This window comes from Sander vitreus, chromosome 1 (genome assembly GCF_031162955.1).
Source record: "Sander vitreus isolate 19-12246 chromosome 1, sanVit1, whole genome shotgun sequence".
In the NCBI taxonomy this organism is placed as follows: domain Eukaryota; kingdom Metazoa; phylum Chordata; class Actinopteri; order Perciformes; family Percidae; genus Sander; species Sander vitreus.
This window is the reverse complement of record NC_135855.1, coordinates 28,470,467-28,495,466: the sequence shown is the minus strand read 5'-3', so window position 1 is coordinate 28,495,466 and position 25,000 is coordinate 28,470,467. Positions and strand designations below refer to the sequence as shown.

The following is a 25,000-nucleotide window of genomic DNA, read 5'->3' as shown; positions in this document are numbered from 1 at the left end:
GATAGTTGTGCACAGCAAAGGTGTGTGTAGGTCTGTGTCTGTTACATTAAAATTCATACCTAGAAGGAGTCGTGGTGTCTAAACACACTCACATTTCCTCTCCTCTGCTGGTCTTTACAGCCGGACAGCCCATTGGGCAGAATGTGTTTTAGCCATTATCACATTGATTGTATGTAATCAGGGGTTTATTCTGCAGCCAATGAAGTGAATTACAGGTTCCCTGCCCCACTAACACTGTAACAATTGATCTGCTCCCTGGTGTGTGTGTGTGTGTGTGTGTGTGTGTGTGTGTGTGTGTGTGTGTGTGTGTGTGTGTGTGTGTGTGTGTGTGTGTGTGTGTGTGTGAGACAGGGTGTAGATGCATGAGAAAGAGAGAGAAGCAATGCTAGTGTGTTTGTGTGTGAGAAATAGAAACAACTAGAGAGAGAGGGAGCGACTGAGACCCAAAGAGAGCAGGAAAGAGAGGGCGAGAGAGAGCTCAGTAGGAGGCAGAGTGGTTTAGATTGACTGTCGCTGCGTGAGTTTTTATTTTTTATTTTATTCATCTTTCTCCCTGAAAACAACTATAATCATCGTCACACTGTGAGTCTATGGAGCTAAACTCAAACTCACAGCAACATAGATTATTTGCTCTCTCTATTTCTCCACGCACACATTACACAATGCACATTTAAAAACACAGATTCAATTACTTTTTACCCAGAAAATGGCACACAGAATGACACACATGCATTTTTACGTGTTTGTTTGTGTTTTTCTCTGTCCCAGTCCAATAATTCAGTCCCCAGAAAATAGAAAATGTGTTCTCGCTGTAATTCTTTAACAACAGCTGTGTGCTGCTAACAAGTCAAGTTTATGTGTGTGTGCGTGTGTGTGTGTGTGTGTGTGTGTGTGTGTGTGTGTGTGTGTGTGTGTGTGTCTTTGTGTTTTTGTGCGTGTGTGCACACTCACCATTGCATATATCGAAGTAACAAGCTGACAAGCAGTTCAACAACCCTCCACAGATAGGAGCGCGTTGAAAAGGGAGTACAATAGAGAGAGAAATAGAGCAAAGAAAGAAAAATAAACAGAGGAGTGTGAGGGCTGAAAAAGCAATTCAGTCAATTGATGAAATCATTCTATTCATTTGACTGTGGAAATGTTAATGCATTTTTGCTCCTGTTCCCCTTCTTACCCCATTCTTTAATTCAATGTATTTTCTTTTCTGTCTTCCATCCATCCTTCCTTCACTTCCCCTCCGTCCCAAAGCACTGCCGGTATGATCTAGATAGAATTGTGTAAGGTTTTCACTCTCTCTCTTTTTTTTCTTTTTGCTTATTGGACTGTGTGTTCTTATCAGCATCGAGAGCACAATGCTTGGTGTGATAGAAAGGTATTAGCCAACCCGTGGTAGCTACATTGTCAGCACTTCTCCCTTCTCTGTCTCTATTGCTACCATTTCTCTTTCCTCTCTGTTTTTCCTCTCTCTTACTCGTTTCCACTTATGTTTTTATCACTTTTTCCATGTGATTTTAAAAATATTGTTAGGGCAGTGAGATGCTTCATACCTCTACACTCAAGTTTATCAGGGTGTAGTGAAATCCATATATATTTTAACAGAGCCTTTTTCATTGTCAGGATAAGATTTAGGCAAAATATTTGTCTTAGCTGCGCGTCTCTTTTCATTATCTTCACATACAAATTATATATTTGGTTATACTATTTTGGTTGTTGGACCATATTTAGTTGTAATGCTAACATGTTTACTCACCAATTGCTGAGATCTATGACAGAATAGTCCATCAGGTCAAGGAAAATGAGTGGTTATGAACAAATTGAGTGATATCAAAGTCTGAATGGTTAGTGAAATGTGAATGTTAAAATGACACCCAGACTGTCCGTTGTAAACCTCTATTCAACTCGCAGCTACTTACACTGCTTCTCTTCTGTTCTTTAACCTGGGGCGGGACAAAAACAGTTTGGAGTTGTTTGAGGATCAGTTTGTGTTTATGGCTGCCATCTAGCGAGGTAGTCGTACAAAGATTGTATATAATAAAAGGGTGCAAGTCAACACAGAAACTAAAGGAGCACACAGCAAACAGCACAGAGGCACAGAGTGAGGCAGAGAGTAGTTGGTCTAATACGATGATTGTATGTTTGTCCCTGCCAGTTGTCAGGGCGCTACATCAGCCCACCGCTCTAATGACAGCTTGTCATACTAAAGTGGCCCACCTTCCTTCAAGACACAGAAAAAAGATCTTCTTTTCCCTTTCTATTTTTTTTTAGACATTATTCTATTCTTTGTGTTGCTCTCTCTCTCTCTCTCTCTCTCTCTCTCTCTCTCTCTCTCTCTCTCTCTCTCTCTCTCTCCACACACGTTCACATATTTATCTCTCTTTCATGAGTTACCGTGCCTTTAAAAAAGTGAGAAATGACAAAAAAAAGAAATGGGAACGAAGAGAAAGAGAAAATGACAGGGATCGAGCTGGAAATGGAGACAAGGGAAGGTAGTAATCTTTCTGATGTGTGTGTGTGTGTGTGTGTGTGTGTGTGTGTGTGTGTGTGTGTGTGTGTGTGTGTGTGTGTGTGTGTGTGTGTGTGTGTGTGTGTGTTTTTTGATGTCTGCAGGAACTAAAAGCCACTTTTGTCCGCTCGCTCTGGCTGTCTCAATCTGGTCTCATTCTGTATCTAGTTGGAAGAAAATGAAATTCAAAACCCTTCTTCTGTAACAGAATTAGGCAAAACTGCTAATACTAAAATCTGATTCCTGCTCTTTTTTGTGTTTTACTGCAATCGTCTCATAACACGCTGCTCACGTCTTTGAGCCCCTTGTGAAAACACAAAAAGAAGAAGAAACACACTCAAGCCTTTTCCTCTTTATATAAACCTCTTTAAACACTGAAAACATAAAGAATTGATACAAAAGGAGTCCCAACCCCTTCCCTCTCTCTCCACACTCATCTGAAGAGCAGACAGGCACAATAAGACTGCTCTTTCAGCACTGAGCCATCGTTACATAGCGCCGTAATTATACTGATAACATACATACATAAATGCATTCAACCTCTCGCTCAGCACAGCGCACTGGCTGTGATTTCTTAATCTTCTTTCCTCCTCCTCTGCACGCATGTCTTCTTTTTCATTCTTTTTATTCCTCCCCCTTCTACTGCCATTATTTTTCATTTATAAGCAGAGAGAGTGAGAGAGCACATAGTAAAGATGTGAGTGTGAGAAAAAGAGATGATAGAGGAAAAGAGAGAGAGACGGAGCTAAGAGGAGGAATGGAAACACCTGAGATCTTTTGGCACTTAAACTCTTTCACTTAATGGTACTCAGAGGGATTGACGGTCGAAGGGAGGGGGCACAAAAGAGCATAAAGAGTGAAAAAGGAGAGATTAAATCATCACCATCACATCATCTGCTTAAATGTCTCTACTCTCTTTTTCTGTCACCACTGTATTTTCTCTCCCTCTGCTAGAACACAGGCTGTGCGATCTCTCATCACCCCATCACTTTTCATTCATTTCTTCATTTCTTGCTTATTCTAGCACATTTTATGTCTTTCTGTATCTCCTTCTGTATCCCTCCACTCTCTCCATCCCTTTTACCTCCTTTCCTTGATTTGTGTCCAAACCTCACCGTCCCCCCTCATTCCAAACGGAAGGTATACCTTGGCATCAGATAAAAGGATTCATAGACATTGGTGAATACCACAAAGCCACGATTAAGTCACTGAATTAGAAGAACTTGCAGCGAGGGGATGGGAGAAGTGGTGGTGGGAATAAAATATATAATGAAAATGGGGGAAAAGGCCAAAGCATTGTACATTATAAATGTCATGTCACTTTATGAAAGGAAGAATTGACTGAAGGAAGCAATGAATTTCTGGGAAAGGTTTTGCTTCACAGTACCTGTCTAGGTTTGGCTAAAGGAAAAGGACAGCTTTGTTTTGCTGCTCATCAAACCCATTAAAGGTGCACTATGAGTTCCTGCATGGTTTCAGCGTGATTTCATTTTTGTCTCAAATCATAGGCATCTCTCCTTGATCCGCTAGCTGCCTGCCCCCTGAATACACTGTGAAAAAGCCCGGTCTCTGGAGACAACACAGGGGTCGTAAACGTCAAACAAACACTAGAGCACAGGCTGTGCACCAAAATACAACAAACCACTCCAGCCAATCATCGACAAGATGGGAGGGGGTGGGGGTTAGTGACAGTTATGGCCATTTTAAAGTAACTGCAGCCAAGCTGGCGCGCGCCATCGTGACGTCAAAATAACATAGATCTTGCCGGCGCGCCTGGATTTTTAGCGCACGAGCAGAGGTTGCGCACTCTTTTTATTTCAGCGGCGCGCAACAAAGCAGAAACAGGAAGCATGAATGAGCTCCTGGGCAACCGGATGCCAGGACTCTCACAGTGACTGCAAGTCTCTCTTGTAAACTTACTGGGTTAAGATGAGTTCTTTTATGGCGAATGAAAGGCTTGATCCGACGAAGTAGGTCATCGAATCAAATCGAAGCATTGACGTCAATGCTGCTGCCAGTTCTGCCGTTGTTTATCTTTTTCTTCTTCTTCTAGTCCGTAGAAAGAGCAAAGTCGGTAGCCTTTTCCTCATTAGCGCCAACTCTGTTCAGGAGAAGACTGCAACTAGTGTCACGACCACCAGCGCAGGTATAAATAGTTACGGCGATCCCATGACGTCACATTTGCGCGCGCCAGCTGGGCTGCGGCTACTGTGTAACAGTCAGTTAGTCATGACAGTTACGGAAACATGGGGGGAGGGGAGAACTTGCTCTGTTTTGTTAACAGAAGTGACCATGCAGGAACTCATAGTGCACATTTTAAGCACATTAACAACCATTTGGCTATCATCATTCAATGCAGCCAACTCTTCTTTCTCACTTTCTCCATTCTGTCTGTCTTTCTGTCTGTCTGCTTTGGCTATCTGTCTGCCTACCTGTTTTACTGTCTATATCCATTCCCCATTCCCCCACCCTTCCCTCTCCCGACCGGCTCTCTTTTCTCCGTCAAGGCGCTGTCTGTGTTTTATGGGTCCCTGTAGAACAGGGATCTTTTACAGGCTGACTGGACTTTAGAAGCCCCTCGTTTAGCAGCATCCTGCCTTAATTAAAAAACCCTTTTGTGCTTTCTGCCTTTAACAATGAAAAGGGAGAAGGGAGGGAGGGAAGGGTTAGAGGGAAAGAGAGTGGTAATGCAAAGAGGAAGAGAAAGACAGAGTGGGCAAGGATAGAGTAAGAGAGACCGAGAGATGGCATTGAATAGGAAGTGATAGGGAGACAGGCAGATAGATAGTAAGTTAGACAAAGGGAGGGTTGGAGAGATACGGACTGAGAGAAGATAGCTGTTAATTACAACTGCCATTAACAAGACACCAGTCAGCCTCCTCAGGGAAAGGAAGAAGTAAAGAGAGGGAATAAGAAAGGGAAGCAGAGTAGAGGAAGAGAGGGACAGCAAAAAAAGAACAAGAGGTGAGGAAACAGTAATACTTTGGCACTGATTAGCAGTGATTTTTGTTTTGTTTTTTTCAAACAGTTTTGTATTGCATCAGTGGCCCTAACTTCTGAAACTCTGTGTGTGTGTGTGTGTGTGTGTGTGTGTGTGTGTGTGTGTGTGTGTGTGTGTGTGTGTGTTAGTGAGTGAGAGAGCATTATGTATGTGTGAGGCTGTCTTTGGGATGATTGAGCAGCAGAGAGGCTGCTTACTGATTGCCTTCATGTAGAACAAGCTGCTATTGACCGGAAAGTGACGGATGTGTCGGCCCCGAGCATGTGTATGTGTTTATGTGACTGTGTGGTACTGTAGAGGCTTCTCTGCTACTCTATTTGACACACAGTTCCCCTAATGAACCACAATCTATTTAGTTTTTGTATTAAATTATCTTACTCCCTGCTATTACCTTGTCCCTTCTTGCTCCCTCTGCACATCTCTCAATATCATTTCTCTTGAGGAAAAGAAATAACAAATGTGATGGATGGATGGACATTGACAACATTAGAACAAATGATTGCTATAATTGGACTTTCAAACATTGCCTTCACTGTATCTGTTTTTCTTCTTCTCTGGCTTTCCTCGAACCCTTCCCTCTCTTGGTTTTCCCTCTTTTCTTAACAAGTATTTTTCTGACATTTTTATACTTGACATTTTCTTGTAATACTTTCTTCTTCTTCTTTTTGTTCCTGTCTCACTTCCTTAGGCTTCTCTGCAGAATGTCCAGTAAGGAGCGCCACCTTGAGTCCAACTGTCCGTCCTCCTATATAAAGACTGAGCCGTCTAGTCCAGCCTCCCTGACTGACAGCCTAAACCATCACTCCCCTGGTGGCTCCAGTGACGCCTCAGGCTCCTATTCGTCCACGATGAACGGCCACCCCAACGGCTTAGAGTCCCCTAGCCTTTACGGCTCCAACGCAGGGCCCCTGGGTCCTGCTGGAGGCCCTGGATCAAAGCGTTATGAGGACTGTTCGTCAACTATTGGGGAAGATTCACAGATTAAGTGCGAGTACATGTTGAATTCGATGCCCAAGAGGCTGTGTCTGGTGTGTGGGGACATTGCGTCAGGGTACCACTATGGAGTGGCATCCTGTGAGGCCTGCAAGGCCTTCTTCAAACGCACCATCCAAGGTTGGCTTCTATTTTGACTTTCTGTATATAATCTATGTCTCTTTGTCTACATTTCTGCCTCTGTGTCTGTCTAGATTAATATGTGTTAAAAACTGTAGACATAACCATAAGCTATGATATATTCAGTGTTGATGACAGAAGGTTGTTTGTAGTTCTTTTATTTGGATTTATTCCAAATATTCATTTGAAGATACGTGAAAGGTCATAAAGACATCACAACAACAAAAAGCATTGCAGGTTTGGCTGCACAGGACGCAAGGTCAAAAGTTAAAGGTGAAGAGTGTTTTTTATATTGAACTGATGGGCTCCTTAAAGGGGAACAGCCTTTCAGAGGAATATTGTACACATAGCACCTAAAACATAAACTCTTTTTTTTCCCTTCAAATTAAATGCACAGACACACACACAAAATACAATTTGTCACACACGCACATACACCTGAGCCATTATGGTAGATCCAGGACATATGATAAAAGCCCCAGGCCAGATGTGAACCCAGATTTTTATGTGGTACATGTTTCTGCAAAGTAAGCCACTAGGACACCCACCACAGTCTATTTTTCTCTCCCCTTTAACGTTTCTCTTTCTGTCATGCATGCGTGCTCACACACACACACACACACACTCAAATATAAACATCCTATTAGGTTATGCATACACGTCAACTCCCAGACACGCCCCCCTTTCACCCTCAACCTTGACCTCTTCTTCATCAACAGCAAAGAGTAATTTCCAGGTAGTGTTTGCATTCCCAGATCTAGCTGCTTATGCTTTAAAGGAAGCATGTTAGTTATAAGCCTGTTGTTTAGGAGATAATGTGGTATCACAGGAAGGTCAGAGGTTATGTCTCGGGGTCAGGAGTTCAGGTTAGGGGTTAGAGAAAAGAAGGAGTAGATCAGTAATCCACATGATGAGTGAAGAGTACCAGGAATTAGGCTCAGTAATCCTTTGCTCATCTTGTGTTAGGGTTAGAAGTAGTCCAGGATGTGCAAAGGTATTTAGGATAGTCTCTCCAGTTTTGTGGATATCCAATTTATACTTAGCTTAATCAAGGGTATATCCTTTACCTTTGTAAGCAAAGGACAATTCAGTCTTACACACAACCAATTAGCCATAAAGCAAGCCAATAAGTCTGCCATTTGTTCATTAGTCCACCCTGTTCAAAGGATAGCAAATCCATCCTAGTTTCACATAACCTATACAATATGTGGGTAATCATTCAATACATGGTGCATGGAATTTCACAAATATAGCACTACAACAGTACACAATCTACAACTTGATTGATGAATTCATTGGGTTTTATGATGATTTCCACGTTCCATTCCACAGCAAGCACAACTGAAGCAGATATGTATTAGCATATAACACTGTAGCATAAAGCTGCCAATATTCTGTACTTTTGTGAGTGCAAACAATTCCCATGAAAGGACTAAAACCAACAGTGTGTTAATCCGTCTCTATATACTTTATGACACTCAGCCATAAATCCATTTGTTCCTACTAAAGACTGAATTCTTCGTAAACAGGTCATGAATATATATATATTAAAGTATATATATATATATATATATATATATATATATATATATATATATATATATATATATATATATATACTTTAATTTAGTAAAAAGCTAAGCACCATAGGTTTTGGACTACAGATATTTTCAGCCACTGCTTTGGAGCGCTAGCAAGTATTTACAGCTGCAGGATGGTAAAGGCACTGTAGGATTGACTCAAAGTAAACTACACTGCCCATGTTGATTAAGAAGGAACGTGTTACCCAGTAGTTTGGCTTACTAATGTGTTTTTCATAGTTTTTTGGACAACAATTAGGGTCTCTGGCACAGATGAATATTATCAGGCGTTAGTAGGATCCATTCATTGTTGGTTTTGTTCTTTTCATGGGATTTGATGGCAATAAAAAATAAAAAATATATAATATTACCAGCCTTTGATAACCCATTAAACATAGATCAATTAGGCACTTTTAAGTATGGGAAATCAGGTAAAAGTCATTGAATTTCATATTTATATTATATCAGGACCACCATGGTGGTTAACCCAGTCAGAAAGTCAATCAGCAAGTGATAAGACTTGAAGACTGTGTTTGAGTATTAGTCTTTAATGATTTGTTCAAGTTTTTTAAAGTAACTAATAGCCCCCATTAGTCAGCAGGAATGCCCTCTTGTCAGTCAGTATGCTACTGCAATAACCAAGCTACCAGTCAGCCAGCCAGCCAGCCAGCCATCATCGATCCATTGAGCCAGACAGTCTGTCAGTCATATCAGACAGGATTCATCTATCTGCCTTTCCATCCATCCACCTATCTGTCGCTGCTTTTTTTTGCCTCCGATAAGCAGCTTTCCCAGTAAAGCCCCAGAGAGAGAGAGAGAGAGAGAGAGAGAGAGAGAGAGGGAGATGTGAGGGGGGTGGAAGTCTTACATCCACTACAGTAGATGGTCACCACTACCTAGCGATGACCTGTATGTGTTTGTTATGGGATGAGATCAGGACACAGTACAATCCTTACAAAGAGATTGGAACACACATACTGAGATAAAGGTAGAGACACGCACACACAAATGAAAACTCATTGAAGCACATCCACACATATATACCAACACACTTGAATATAGACAGCCACACGCATGACCTTGTAATCACTGTGTGTATAGGTTTAACCCCTAATTCATCTGTCATCGCTTAGTGTGTAATAGTTGACCAATTCTACCATGTCTCATTTCATTTTGTGGGCTTGTTAAAGGTTACATAGGTGAGGATACAGTCACAGATTAAATACCAAGAGCCCAGCAAACATATAGATATGATGCCATGTTGACAGCAGAGCTTGTTCAGGATATGACCTTGAATAGATTTAAAGCAATGCCCTGTCCCCTCTCTCTCGTTTCCTCATTTTCATTTTAAATCTTCCCTTCAACCTGTAGTGGACATGTTACAGCTCAGGAAGGCCAGAATGAAAGGTTATGGGGTCAAGACTTTGGCAAAGCTAGTCACAGGACTGTCGTCATGAAAGGTTGTAATGAAATACAACAGTTTGGTGAGCAAAATGATGGGAAGCCACTGGAGGGACATTCTAAAAAAATTAAGTGTAAGGGAAATCCTACTTTTTTTTAAATTTAGACAATTCTAATACATTTCTTAATAAATCACAGCCATTATTTTGCATTGATGGTAAAAATTACCTTATACTGTAGTTTCCTGGATGTTTATTAAAAAACATTTAATTGTCTACTCACAATAACCTTAAACCAGCAATTTTCCAAGCTTGAATAGACACAACTAGAATTTACCAAGAAAATCTATCAATAGAATAGAATAGAATAAATCTTTATTGTCCACCAGGGTGGAAATTTTTCTTTGGCTCACCAGACATACAAGACAGATAAACATACAGACAACATCTCAGACATGATAGTTGAGTATAAAAAATAATATGAAAACAAAAATATCAGGATAAAACAGAATAAATGTGCTTAAATTCATTAAAATAGCAGCTCAATTTGATGTTGTCACTTGGTTTAGTTGAGGATACTGATAGCATTTGGAATAAAGGATTTTTTAAAAACACTTTTTGCCAGAGGCACTCTGAAGCGCCTCCCAGACTTCAGGAACTCAAACTGGCTGGAAAGAGGGTGTGTACTATCTGCAGTGATTTTCCTAGCTTTCTTCCTCATTCTGTCAGTGTATATTTGGGTCAGGTGTTTTGGGGGTTTTCCCACTATTTTGCTGGCCATTGACACTATCCTGTTAAACTTGTTCTTGAGTTTGCAGCTTAAATGGCCAAACCAAACAGAGAGATGAAAGGTTAAAACACTTTCAATATGTGTGGTGTATACTAGCTCAGTAATCTGAGCACTAACGCCCAGACAGCTCAGTCTTCTAAGGAGACTGAGTCGTTGTGAGCATTTCTTAAAGATATAGTCTGTCTTATCTGAAAAACTCAGATGGTTGTCAAGAACTGTACCTAGGTACTTAAAAGTTCCCACAGTTTCAACTGCAAGGCCATTTAATAAAACTGGCTCTGGTGTTACGTCTTGTTTTTTGCAAAAGAGAAACTCGTTTGTCTTTGCCACATTGATCTCTAGCTCACTATCATTGGACCATGCTTCAAGGGCCTTTATGTGTGCTAGATAGGAGGCCTCACCAAGGGGATCATGAGCTCAATGCACATTTATGAACAAAAAAGTTTTTTTAATCAATATTTGTGCTACAGTATTACCAATTTTTGTTGTTTGAATGCAGACTGTGCAGTCCTGGATCCACTGGAACAAATGGGTCATGACATTATCTTTGGCTAACGCACAAGCCAAACTCATCCACAGATAGTGTGGGTGTGTGTTGCCCCGTGTGTCTGTGTGTGGGCTTGTGGGCCTGGGCTCATCCGTGTAAATCAGCGCAGGTCTATGTGTACGTCTGTGCACATATGCACGTTTGTGTGTTAGTGTGTGTATCTTGGCTGGAAAGCAGGGCCAGCCTCAGATGGGCAGGAGCAGACATATTGGTATGTTTCAACCCATTAGCCAATAAAACTGCAGGTAATCACCAAAAAAAACACCTCCAGCTGGACAGGGAGGAGAGCATGGGGTGGGAGAGGAGAGGAGAGGAGAGGAGAGGAGAGGAGAGGAGAGGAGAGGAGAGGAGAGGAGAGGAGAGGAGATGTGTATACTAGTTTGAATAAACAACAAGTTGAAACAAGGAATGAGAGAAAGAGGAGAGAAGGGGAAGGGGTAGACTGGGCACATTGGTTGTAGGAAGGAATTAGTGGTATGTGTTGGTGTGTGTGTGTGTGTGTGTGTGTGTGTGTGTGTGTGTGTGTGTGTGTGTGTGTGTGTGTGTGTGTGTGTGTGTGTGTGTGTGTGTGTGTGTGCTCGCGTGTATATGTCACAGCATGGAGGAAGTGGCTCTGGCAGCTGCTGTTTCTGTGGCGTCAGTCCAGCGACACCTGACAACCTGCATCTATCACTCCCTTATTGAGAAAGAGAGGGATAAAGGGGAGTAAGGAGGAGGACAAAGTGTGGGAGAGCAAGGGAGAGGGCGATGAAATGGGAAGATGAAGATAGCAAGAGAGAAGAAGAAAAGTAGATGAAGCTGAGGGACCATCAAACATGGGAGTTCTGTTCATACTGCCTTAAAGAAAATAAACAAATTATTCAATAGCTGAACTATGAAAAATATCCATAAGCCAAGGTGCTAAGAAAAAGGAAGTGAAGAGAGAGAGGCTGAACTTATGTCAAGACAAAGTTTGATGTGTAACATCAGGAGAGGTGAAAACAAAGACAGCTCACACACTAACATTCATAGGCAGTCTGTACAATGGTGGTCAATTGTCATGCAGCAGGTGGACATACACGCACATCTCAAAGGAGATTGCAGGGGATTTGAGGCCCTCATATATCCCCCTCACACACACACACACACACACACACACACACACACACACACACACACAAACTCACACGGCATACATAAGAGCTTCAAAGAACCTCTCTAATCTAAGCCCACCTCAGTGCACAATAAGACACATAAAGACAGACACACACCGAGAGAGCAATGACATTCTGATGTAAACCCTTCTTTTCTAATTCCTACCTTATACCCCAACCCTAAAGCAAGATGGCACATAGGTTACATAGTCCTACAGTACATACCCTTTTTTGAACATGTACAATCTATAATATCAAGGTCCTTTTATAAAAATGTGCTAGTATTCAAGTATACTGCACTTCCAGTTCAGGTACTAATTACTGTTGACCTGAGATATTGTAAATTCAAGTTTCACAAACATTGTTATTTCTGTCACAGGTGTCTATTTAATCTGCAAATAATATGCGTCATCATTATCATCTATTGACACCTACTCCCACAGTGGCACTCAGCATGTATAGATGTTAAAATGTCTCAGTGAGAGGTTTAACACATTTAGCCTTGGTGCTACCAGCCATATATAAGTGGCTCTTTACTTTACTTTATCCATTTAGCAGCACTTTCCTGTTTAGCCTTGTACTAACAAGGCCTTTTACTGACCACCCATTAACCCACGCAGATTCTGTGTCATTAGCACTTAGTGCTAGGTAAGTGTCCCTCTTAATTGCTGAATTAATCTGCAATTTCCTGTATCATCAGCATGTTAAGGTTGGGTTAAGCTAACTTGTCCCATTAGTAGTGTCCATTAGACTGTAAGAGTCCCCCAGCATTTAGCATGTTTAGCCTTTACTTTAACTAACAAGGCCAATTAATGAGCATCTTGTTACCCATTAGAAAGGGTTCGTGCATTTAGCCTTTTCCAAAGCTAACTAGCCCCCTTAATCAGCCCAGTAATGAGAAAACATCCTCTTCACAGCAGCAGTCAATAGTAATCACTGTTTACTCTGTTTCAGTGGGAGATGCATTGGCTTGCTGATGTACTGTAGTTGTCAGGTGGGCCCAGTAGGAAGTGAACAAAGTGTTTTTGGGGGTTCACATCTCAACACAGTTCAAACTATAGATAAATAAACCTTCCTGAACAAAGAAACCTGTTTGTGCAATTCTGCAATAGTCCAAACTGTCCTAACAAATCCATAACTGTGCTTTGCTTTGAACTGGGTGGAAGGAAATTACTAAGTGGAGGAAATGAGCAGAACTGGAGGGAGATTGAAGCTGAAAATGAGAAAACAAAACAATAGAATGAAACAGAGTACAACAAAAAGGGGAGAAAGGCAGGAGCCACAGTAGAAATAGGTCTCATTTATACATGTAGTAACATACAAAGTGTAAAAAAATAGCAAAGACGGGACGTGACAATATATAAGTAGGAAGATGTAGAAAAAGACGGATAAAGTGGGGAAGAAATAGTTAGGCTGTGGACATTTAAAGGTAAAAGTGGTATTAGCCTCTAACACACTTAGGGTGATGTTTTTGTTGGCGAGGGTTGTGAAGTTAATAGACTTACATCGGCTAATAATCTTAGCCTCAGCTCTGCATCAGTGTTACTGTGATTGAACTGCAGCTAGTCACGCGACCTCAGCTTGCTTGAGCCATTACACATGCACATGTATACTCATGTAACACACGCACACACACACACACACACACACACACACATATACACACACACACACACACACACACACACACACACAATATATACACAATTACACTGTTTTCTGTCAGTTTTTTAAACAAAGTGATAACTTTATGAGGTATCAATGAGTCACTGACACATTGCATTAACAGCCTATATTGATAATACAATAGCCATACACACAAACTCAAATCACAGGAAATTAGATTGTCTGTTTATAGTGGTCAGTTTAAAATAATTTGGTTTCAGTACTTGCTCTTTAATGTATACTATAGGGTCACCATGCCAACAAAGGGACATCTTAAAGTCAAATATCAAGACCAAGGTAGCTGAGTCAATTTTCATGAAGTTTTATTTTATGTGTGTGTCTGTATGTCCATCTACAACTCTCTGTCCATTGATTAGTCAAAATGAAAACATACATTTTAAAAAAAAATATCTTTGTCTTTGTGCAGCAGGATGTGTCTAAAAGGTTGTCTGCCTACCTGTCTGTTGAAGTATCCATCTGAAATGAAACCCTTTTTCTCTCTTCCTCCAACATGTTTACATACAGGCAACATAGAGTACAGCTGTCCAGCCACCAACGAGTGTGAGATCACCAAGAGGAGACGCAAGTCGTGCCAGGCCTGCCGCTTCATGAAGTGTCTGACTGTGGGCATGCTGAGGGAGGGTAAGGGAAAAGGTCTCTTCCTTATCTTTCTCTGTTAACTGTGCTACATGTAGCATTTTATAGCCTATTAAATATGTTTATTTATTTGGTTAATAGAGTCCAATTCTGATAGGAATAGCAACTTCTACAAGCCTTAATACAACATTTTGCATAATCAGAAGACCATTATCCCTTTAGGGCAAAATTGTGGTCTTAAGATTGAGGAACACAAGAACAACCAATGTCATAAATACAGGCCAACCGTCAAACATGGTGTCATTGGTTTACGGTAAACATACACCCACATACACCAAAGTATGACAATGATTTATTGATGTTAAACAATGCTACATGTAACACTTCAAATAATTTGTTAATACTCATTTTATATACAGTATATTGTAATCTATTTTTATTGGCATTATGTCGCTCCTGTTTGCCCATGTCCATCTTACGACTTTAAGTCTTTTTGTATCCTAATACTTGTGTCAGCTTTTTCTCACCATCACTCTTCTCTTCTGTCACTGTGTATGTTCACTTCTCACTTGCTCATACACAAGTTATGTGCAATAGTTTCTGAGGGAATTTGCACACAAAAAGTCCCACATCCTTGTCTTAGCTAAATGAGATAAACATAGAACTCTACAGGATAATCGCAACACTCACACTCAGCAGTTGTTCAGTGGTGAAGAACGGTGAAAAAAAAATATAAACAAGAGATATTATCTGCCCCCACACCACTTTGATTAAATACACTCACTCTCTCATTTTCACACTCCCTCATTGCCTCTGCCTCTTTCTCTCTCTCTTGTCTGCCGACCTCTGACCTTTCTACTCCCACTGCACTTCCAAAGATGAAAAGAGGGAGAGGAGTGGCGAGGGATGAAGAGGAGAGAGGCATAGTGGGAGGGGGGAGAAAGCTTGGGGGAGGGACAAAGAGAGAAGCGATTGATTTATAGGAGCAGAGGAGAGGGACCAGGGGAGGATGAGAGGCAGGGGGAGGATGGTTGAACGAAGCAGAAAGTGTGTGTGTGTGTGTGTGTGTGTGTGTGTGTGTGTGTGTGTGTGTGTGTGTGTGTGTGTGTGTGTGTGTGTGTGTGTGTGTGTGTGTGTGTGTGAGAAAGAGAGAGAGAAAGAGAAAGGAGAAGAGAGGAGGGTCAAGGTTGTAATTGATGGGAGACCTGGCCTACGCCCCCTTCCTTACAGTGGTCAGGGAGCGTGCCTCTGCCGACGCCTGCTAGCCCTCTCGCCATCCATTCCTGTCTTCATCTCTCCCTCCAGTGCTCCCACTCAGTATTACTGTACTGTTTCTTTTCCTTCTCTTGTGCCTTTCGTCCATCCATTCTCCTCTTCAATCGCTGTTCTTTCCATCCTGTTGGCACCATGACACCCATCCATACCTGCAGCTTCTCACCCACTTACATTGTTATGTGAAAACCAGAACAATTGTAATAAAAAACTAAAACATGGACATTTTATTAACCTCACAAGCTGTTGATAAAAATATTCTATGGGTTGAAAACTCCACATGCCTGATATCACATTTCCCACAATTGTTAGAATGAAATTATAAAAACATATACAGCATGAACAACACAAAACAAAAGACTGTAATAGACTACATAAAATATACATTTGCAAACAAAAACTATGACATGCTTGAAAAACAAGATTACAGTTTACAGTAAAACTTTCAGTAATCTAAATTTAAAAAAGTCTCTCTCTTCACTTTGCAAAATGTTGTAAATGGTAAGGTAAAATGAAGATGCATTAGAGCTTCAGACACTTAAACTTAAACACAATTCATAAATATAACTGCCTCCAGCAGCCCCAGTTTTACTTCACTGCAAACACTCATCTCTCTCTCTCTCTCTCTCTCTCTCTCTCTCTGTCTCTCTCTCTGTCTCTCTCTCTCTCTCTCTCTCTCTCGTCTCTCTCTCTCTCTCTCTCTCTCTCTCTCTCTCTCTCTTTTATACACACATAGACGCACACACACACTCCCAACAAGCTGCTGTCGTAGCGTTTGTTCTCCCAGTGGATCTGACATAGGCAGAACCCATGTCTCATCGCATGTTTTGTCTCTCAAATGTGTATTTGGCCACAAATACCCACACGTGTGTAAGTGCATGCATCATTGGTAGCTCCAACAGTTCACACAGCTCAGGCTGCATCCTCCTACTGGACACAGAAACCTCATCCAATAAACTCCCCAAAAAAAAAATTCTGTCATCATTTCCTTTTAACACTTTTAAATACATTTTAACTGAGAGTATAAATGTGAACAAGAGAGGTAGACATGCTATTGATTTTTTTATTCTTAAGGATGTGGTCTGCCCACAAGAGCAGAACCATGCTGCCTTTTGTTTCCGCTGCTTCCCTGCTTCCTTTTATACAGCCTATGCTCCACACACATATATCGTGCACACACACACACACACTCACACACACACACACACACACACACACACACATACCTAGTCCTACATATACATACATCAACATGACAGACCACAGCCACCTCATTTGTTGTGGTGGGTGGGAATTTAATACAGGAGGTCCCGCTCTACATATGAATAAGGGTCATTTAGAGAAGTGATACATCCATTTTCTTATATTTTCTAATTTTCACTTTTTTTGATGTAGGACACAGATCAAGAACTATATTTGCTTTATTCTGCTGGAGATATTAGTTTATAATATATAATATACATATTGTTATTTTTTTTTAAACTAGTGCATATACTTCATCCTCCAATTGAATTATTATTCTAAAATAGAAACCCTGACTCAAACCCATTGTAATGCAGTGGTGTCACTGGAGAGGACTCAACTGAACTGAAACATTACTCATAAAGAAAAATTAACATAGCTAAAATATAAACAAAGACCTTGTCTGGACTGATAACAACATACATATTTGTAAAGAGCAATGTACAGAATGACAAAGCAATTGTAATTCTACCTGGTTAAACATTTTATCACTCTCAACTAACAATCCTTTGCACACACACTATTTAAAAACATTGCCTACTGTGTTTCATGTACACCCTTCTGGGTGTACGCATCGTTGCAGCAGAATTGCATAGATGATAATGGTAAGTGGCTAGATCAGTTAGCATCAGAGCTAACTGTGGTTGTCAGGGGCTAGCTCACGGGAGAAAGGTGAAGATAAAGTGGTAAGGGTGAAGTGGGAGTGGGGTGGAGGACATGAAGTAGAGTGTGTGTGTGTGTGTGTGTGTGTGTGTGTGTGTGTGTGTGTGTGTGTGTGTGTGTGTGTGTGCGTGCGTGCGTGCGTGTGTGTTTTTGTGTGTGTGTCTGTGTGTGTGTGTGTGTGTGTGTGTGTGTGTGTGTGTGTGTGTGTGTGTGTGTGTGTGTGTGTGTGTGTGTGTGTGTGTGTGTGTGTGTGTGTGTGTGTGGGTGTGTGTGTAGATGCTATAGTTTACCCCTTAGGGCAAGATCTTCCTCAAATTAGCTTTGTCGCTGTGGGAGACAGATAGGGTGAGATGAAGAGCAAGAGCAAGTGAGGCAGCAAGGAAGTGTGTGTGTGTGTGTGTGTGTGTGTGTGTGTGTGTGTGTGTGTGTGTGTGTGTGTGTGTGTGTGTGTGTGTGTGACGGAAAGAGAGGGGAGAACAAGAGGCCAGAGGGTCAGTAAACCAACTCAGATTGGAGCCTTTTCTTTACATGATCTCTTAAACACACACCTGGTCATGTGAAGACACACGCAAACACACACACATACCTGTGGAATATTGAATGTTTCTCACCCAGAGGAGAGGAGAGGAGAGGAGAGGAGAGGAGAGGAGAGGAGAGGAGAGGAGAAGAGAAGAGTAAACGAGTAAGGGGTAAACTGAAGGAAGGAATGAACATGGGGCACCCACCCACCAATATGTAGCAGCTAATTTCTGGAGCATGGCAATTAAAAGGCCTGACTATATTAAGAGAACTTCCCCTCTGGCAATGGCTGTCTGTCCATTTTTAATGAGGTCATAATGATGCGTCAGCTGAAGACCGAAAGGTCACAGGGGCGGGGCTTAAATCTGCCTAGAGAGAGGGGAGGGGGGAGTGAGAATAAAGGGGTATTACTGTATTGCAGGTAAAAGGTTTGATGAAACGCAATAAAACTGGAGAGGGTTTAAGTGATTTTTTTAACAAATTCTTACCTCAGAAAATACATTTCATAATTTATTTGACAAGTTAAAAAACAAGCAAACATAATAACGCTGTAGCTGTCACAGTTATTTGTACACAACTGGCAAAGCAAGACAGACATAATGCATTCAAATTCAGCAGTAATGCGTACAATTGGCATGAATAGAATACAAAACACAGATCAGACATTCGAACATGAAAGTCTTTGGCAGAGGCACACAGACCAGGAGCCAGCAATATTCAGCATGCATGTACATTGTACATTTGGTCATATTTGCTCCCTTACAACATAGCAGCTTTGATGATGGCACGTCTGATGAATCATGGTTAAACAGACAGAATGTGTTGGTTCCAAAACGAAAGCCTTCGTCTCTATATTGCCGTAAACGGCCAGCTGGATTCAGATGGTAGACTACTAGAGAGACATTCCACGGACTGCAAATATAAACGTTGGCACACTGCCCCACACATGCACACAACAGCTCGTGCCAACTTTGGCCATGCTCCCCACGGCCTCTAAGACCTAATGAGTGAGATCGGGTGGAAGGCCTCAGTCTGTGTGAGTGTTGGTGTGTGTATGGTGTCTACAAACAGCTGGCAGTATGCATCATAACTCTCTTCATAGCTCAACAGTCCTGACTGCTGCTATCCAATCTTATTGCCGCACACACATTCAGTCATAGACACAACAATCAAGACGGCTGGCCGACACATGTTCACATACAAAACACATAAGACAATTTGTCTCTTATAAAGGACATATTTCCTAAAAGATATCTATGATTAAAAAGGTAAAAAAAAAAAAAAAGAAAGAAAATGAAATGGCAAAGAAAACACATTTTGTGGGTCAATATGATTGGATAATTGGTAAATGAATAGTACAAGCAGAAAATACATGGCAGGAAAGAATGAAAGTAGACGATAAAAAGTGGGGAAAGAACGAGTGATGGAGAGAGGGGAGCAGACAAGAGGAGAGCGCCAGACAACTGGTGGCGTCTGGTGTTCCCCATGGGAAACTTGTAGCTAAATGTGGCCCTGTAGCGTCTGTCCTGAGTGAGTGTTTGTGTATGTGACTGGCATCTGGTTGCATCCCAGCTAGAAAGGAGCGATAATGGAAATACTGCGACGAAAGATCTGCCTAAGTGGTCCGTTCTCTTTCACATTCACTTTCTTTTTGTTTGTCTAGAGAGCTGAGGAGATGAGGCAGAAAGACTGTTTTGGAAATGCAATTTATGTAATAGAAAGCAAAATGTAGCTGTTGTTTTCAGTTGCATTTGACAGCTCACAACAACAACAACGGTTTTATCCAACCCTCACACAAATTCCATAAAAACACTCTCATGTGTCACAACTATTATAAAAAACTAAGACTTTTGATTGTTAATAAAAAAAAGAATAAATATTTATATAAATATTTAATTAAAGAAATGTAAGAAATTAAAGTGTAGCTTGAAGCTTAATATAATTACCCTCATGTTGGTGTATACACAGCCTTCAAAGAAAAAGGGCAACATTTTTTAGAGACCTCACATGGTCTCACACACATGCCCATATTCACACAAACACACATACACACACACACACATATTCACACACTAGTGACAGCCACCTGCCCGCTGCCTAAGGCAGTGCTGTTCTGATCTTTTCTAGTCTAAACAACGTCACTGCATGACACTACATACACTTTCCTCTTAACCTCCCCTCTACCCCTCCTTTTTTTATTGCTTTCTTTGAGTTCTTTAGTGTCCTTTTTTTTTATTTGAGCATAAAAACCTTCACCGACAACAATTATGAAATTATCTTGACTCTGACAGTGGTCTGAACACCACAAAATAATCCATATTCTGGTATTCCTGTAGCTATATATGCAGATATGTTTCTTTCTCTTGTTATTTCTACTTCTTCGTCACATGCAGACGATTCATAGACACAAGCACGCAAACACACATTAGATTTAAATGGGTCTGTTGTCTTACCCAATCTACTCGCCCATCAGTTGTTAAACCCACATAGGAAAACCATTTATGTTATTACATCAACACTGCGGTTTCACACACACACTCACAAATACACACACACAAAAACATAAGGTGATAACCTGGTCTAAGGTGGAAGAGTGACTTCAACCCTGTTAAACTTCAATTACCATAAAACTACTCTCTCCTTCCTCTCCTCATCTCTGCCTCTTTAAATGTTCTCTTCCGCTTGTGCTTTTTGTCATCCTTCTTTCTCTTTGCTGTCATCAACACCACCAACAGTCCTTCTATTTGTCTTCCTACTGCTTTCTCCACTCTATCCCTCACTCCTGTTTTCGCCCTCTTTCATCCTCTCATTCTCTTATCATATCATTGACCATCTGAAATCAATCCATTTTGTGTCTTTCCCCATGTCTTCTGTTTTCTCTTTTCCTCTCTCTTCTACATTTCTCTCTCCATGCTCGACGGTTCCCTCTTCAGAAGCACTTTAGGTGTCAAAGGCATTTTACTCGCAATCCCTCAATTGTTCAAACACACACACACACGTGCGCTGACACAGAGTAACGCCAGTGCAGTGTAAAATCTATGCTGATGTGATCAGTGCAGATCGTGCTATTGACAGATAGCAATATTCCCACGATAGGAAAGATTCACCTTCATCACTGTCACTGTGTGTGTGTGTGTGTGTGTGTGTGTGTGTGTGTGTGTGTGTGTGTGTGTGTGTGTGTGTGTGTGTGTGTGTGTGTGTCAGAGAAGTAAACTGTGTAGAGGTGTACTGTTAGTTGACATAATAATTAAAGCACATAATTAAGGCGTATAACCTCTGTGGATTTTGTCTTTTCATTCATGGATCTTTCTCTCATTATTCTTGTCCTATCTAATTTTCTTTTATTAGCCTTCACTTCATCCCTCCTTTTCACTCTCATTTCATTTCTTTTTTTTTCTCATTCTCTTTCTTCTTTTGTTTACCAGCCCATCCATTACTTAGCCCTTCCCTTCTCCTCTTATTTCACAACCTGTGCTCTACTCCTCTCTCCTCTGTTCTCTTTTTTATCTACACTTCCTTTCATGCTTTTTATCACTTATTATCAAAATATATTTTTTTTATCTCGCCTTTTTATTCCATTTCTTACCCATTCCCTGTTAAAGTAGTTACTTCTTCCCTTGCCTCTTCTTTTTCCACATTCCATTTTAAATTTTTTCTCATTCTTACATTTTCTCTCCCCTGACCCTTTTCCTCTCCTCTCCTCTCCTCTCCTCATTCCTTCCCTCCTCTCCTCTCCTCTCCTCTCCTCTCCTGCCCATACTTTATGACTTGAAGGCTCATTTGTTAAGAGGAGGTAGAGCACTCTCGCTCTCCCACTAGCCTCCTCCTGTCTCGTTTTTGTGGGCTTTGGAAATATAATTTTCAATTTTTAATTTGATTCATTTAGATTTGATCATTAATCAGTGCTGAGAGAGAGTTAATTTGGTGGAAAATAGATGAGGTAGTTAGAGAGGGCTCTTTATAAAGTGAGCTCAGCACAGCACTGGGTCTTTTAGGTATAAGGAAAAGAGAAAGTGAAAAATTGAGAGTCTGCATGTGAGAGTTTGTGTGTGATTGGGGAAAAGTGTGCGCGCTATAGTCAGTAATAAAACTAGTGATGCTACAGTACAGACATGGGAAACAGATGTTTGCCCAAAATCGCTTTTTGATACCTGCATCAAATTTTAATTAATTTCTCGCTGAATTTAGTTTGAATCTGAGCAAATCCCTGAGCGTAAATCCCAGGGGGGTCGGGGGTGTCAGGACCCCCCCCCCTCTAAGGGTTGTCCCCCCCTAGAAATATCAATAAAACAATGCTGTGTATTGTAAATAACATAATGATGTATACTTAAAATATCTGTGTAAGTAGTAAAACAATACAAACCCCAAAAAATGCTTTTTAAGTTTAGAAACATTTTGAGTTCCCCCTCCCTTGCCTCACAGTGGTTTGGTCCACTGCCTGCTGTACGTCAGGATCTGCACTCGACTCACATTCTCATCGGGTAGTGACAGGAATGTAGTAAGTAAGCGGTTCAAGGCTGTTTTATTCACATTAAACATCGGATGAAGTTTTTCTTTTCTCAAATAGAAATGATGCTGAGTAATTAATGAATTAGTCATGACAAAATGTTCGCTATGTTAGTGTAATATAATGTAGCCTAGCTTGTTTAATAGCTTGTTGGATAGAAATGCACCCACTACAACTAACGTTACCACGGCGATAAGCCTAACGTTATGTGTGTGAACTGACATTAGGGTTAATATTGAAGATCTACAGTTGTGTTTTGCTCAATATGAAGTTAAGTGGCAGATCAGTTAAATATATATCCTCTGTCCCAGAAGAAACCTAATATTTATGTGGAGGACGTATGGATCATTTCATAATTATAATATGACCGCATGGTGAACCTATGAACTCATATTTAGACATCTGACGTTAAAGATTTGTGTTGTTGTTGCCCAGATAAAATGACAAGAGAAAAGAAAAACAGACATAAGATCCTTTTTCAGTAGGCTTACACCAAAACGCCAAGTAAGTACGTTAAGTCCTCATATCAAGACAATTTTGTAACATCTTTATAAGAATGGGTGCTTATGGAAATACTAACGTCACTATGTCACTGGGAGAGGAGATAGAAAGACCTGAGGAACAGGGAGACCAGGGACAGTCAGGTGTAAAGTCTCAGGTAAGTGTGTTGAGCTTAGTTCATATTTTTGGAGGTGTGTGGCCGTCAGGGTTAGCAGATGAGCTTTACCAGTGGCTCACTAATTTACATTATGATCAGCTAATTTAACAAGTGTACAAAAGCATTGTATTTCTTTTATATGGGGACACTCTTTAAAATAAGTCATTATGTTTAAGGTATTTTTGTGGCTTGATTGTAAACAACTTAAAGGCAATGCAAGGCAAATTTATTTATATAGCACATTTCAGCAGCGGTGCAATTCAATGTGCTTTACATAAAACAATAAAACAGTAAACACAGTTAAAAATCAATACAAATTAATACAAAATTAAAACTAGTTAATACAACATTAAAAGCATTTCATACAAAATTAAAACAGTCAAAAACAGATTAAATACAGGAATAAAAGAATACAATTGTGAAATAGTAAAATTTAAACAAAAGCAGTATCGAAAAGAAAGGTCTTCAGCCTTGATTTAAAAGAGTTGAGCGTAGGTGCCGATCTACAGTTTAGTGGTAGTTTATTCCAGATGTACGGACCATAGAAGCTGAACGCAGCTTCCCCCTTTTTTGTTCCAACTCTGGGGATGGCAAGCAGACCTGTCCCTGATGATCTCAAAGATCTCTGCGGCTCGTAGTGTAGTAGCAGATTTGAAAGGTAAATTGGTCCTATACCGTTAAGTGACTTATAAACTAACAAGAGTATTTTGAAATCTATTCTTTGGTGCACAGGAAGCCAATGTAAGGACTTCAGAACTGGAGTGATGTGTTCTATTTTCTTGGTGTTGGTAAGGACTCGTGCAGCAGCGTTCTGTATCAGCTGTAGCTGTTTAATAGACTTTTTAGGAATACCTGTAAAGACACCATTGCAGTAGTCAAGTCTACTGAAGATGAAAGCATGGATAAGTTTTTCCAAATCCTGTTGGCACATAAGTCCTTTTACCCTTGCTATATTTTTGAGGTGATAGTAGGCAGATTTAGTTACTGACCTAATGTGGCTGTTAAACTTCAGGTCAGAGTCCATAATTATGCCAAGATTTCTTGTTTTGTCTGTTGTTTTTAACGTTGTTGATTGAAGATGGGCGTCGACTTTTAATCGTTAATTTTTTGGCAATAAAAGGTTTATTTGTTGAAAAACCGCTTTTTCAATAACTTTACTTAAAAATGGGAGGTTTGATATAGGTCTGTAGTTTTCCATTAGTGACGTATCTAGGTTTTTTTTTTTTAAGAGTGGCTTGATTACTGCAGTTTTTAATGCCTGTGGGAAGATACCTGCTTGAAGAGACATGTTTACAATCTGTAAAAGATCTGAAGCCAAACAATTTGAAACAGTTTTAAAAGAAATACATGGTTTTAAAGAAGAATATTTTGGTCAATTTAGTCAGCTTTTGCATTGAATCAAGAGAAACGCTGAAAAGAAGGATAATGGTACAGTCTCCATGCTACACTAATGATAGTATTAAGGCTTTCCTCTGTGTACACATGTCCTCTACGAGTATAATTGTGGCTGTATTATTTGTGTCCTCTTCATAAATTGCTCTTCCGAAATTTTATGTTTATTGTCCCCCCCTACTGTTAGATCAGATTTACGCCCATGAATCTGAGGTTAGAATATATGCAGCCATACATTACAGTAACATGCGTACCTATTGACTTAAGCTCCTGATCAAACCCTTTCTTTCATTTAGTCTTTATTCGTCCTCCTGATCCACACATCCAGCTTCTTTCTTGCTTCCGACGCCCTTCTAACTCTGATACGTTGTTTCTGCTTTCTCTCTGTGTCCCTCTCCTCTTCTGACCAACCAATGAC

The 25,000-nt window shown here is 40.6% G+C and overlaps 1 protein-coding gene across 5 annotated transcripts in view; it reads left to right on the top strand.

Moving 5' to 3' along the window:
- esrrga (estrogen-related receptor gamma a) overlaps positions 1-25,000 on the top strand; it is a 79,527-nt gene that overhangs the window by 18,519 nt on the left and 36,008 nt on the right. For 3 of the 5 annotated variants that reach the window (XM_078251609.1, XM_078251591.1, XM_078251627.1), the window contains exons 3-4: positions 6,193-6,617; positions 14,258-14,386. In XM_078251609.1, the coding sequence (XP_078107735.1) occupies positions 6,193-6,617; positions 14,258-14,386 (554 nt within the window). The remainder of the gene's footprint in view (positions 1-6,192; positions 6,618-14,257; positions 14,387-25,000) is intronic. The other 2 variants (XM_078251618.1, XM_078251600.1) reach the window with 1 other exon arrangement.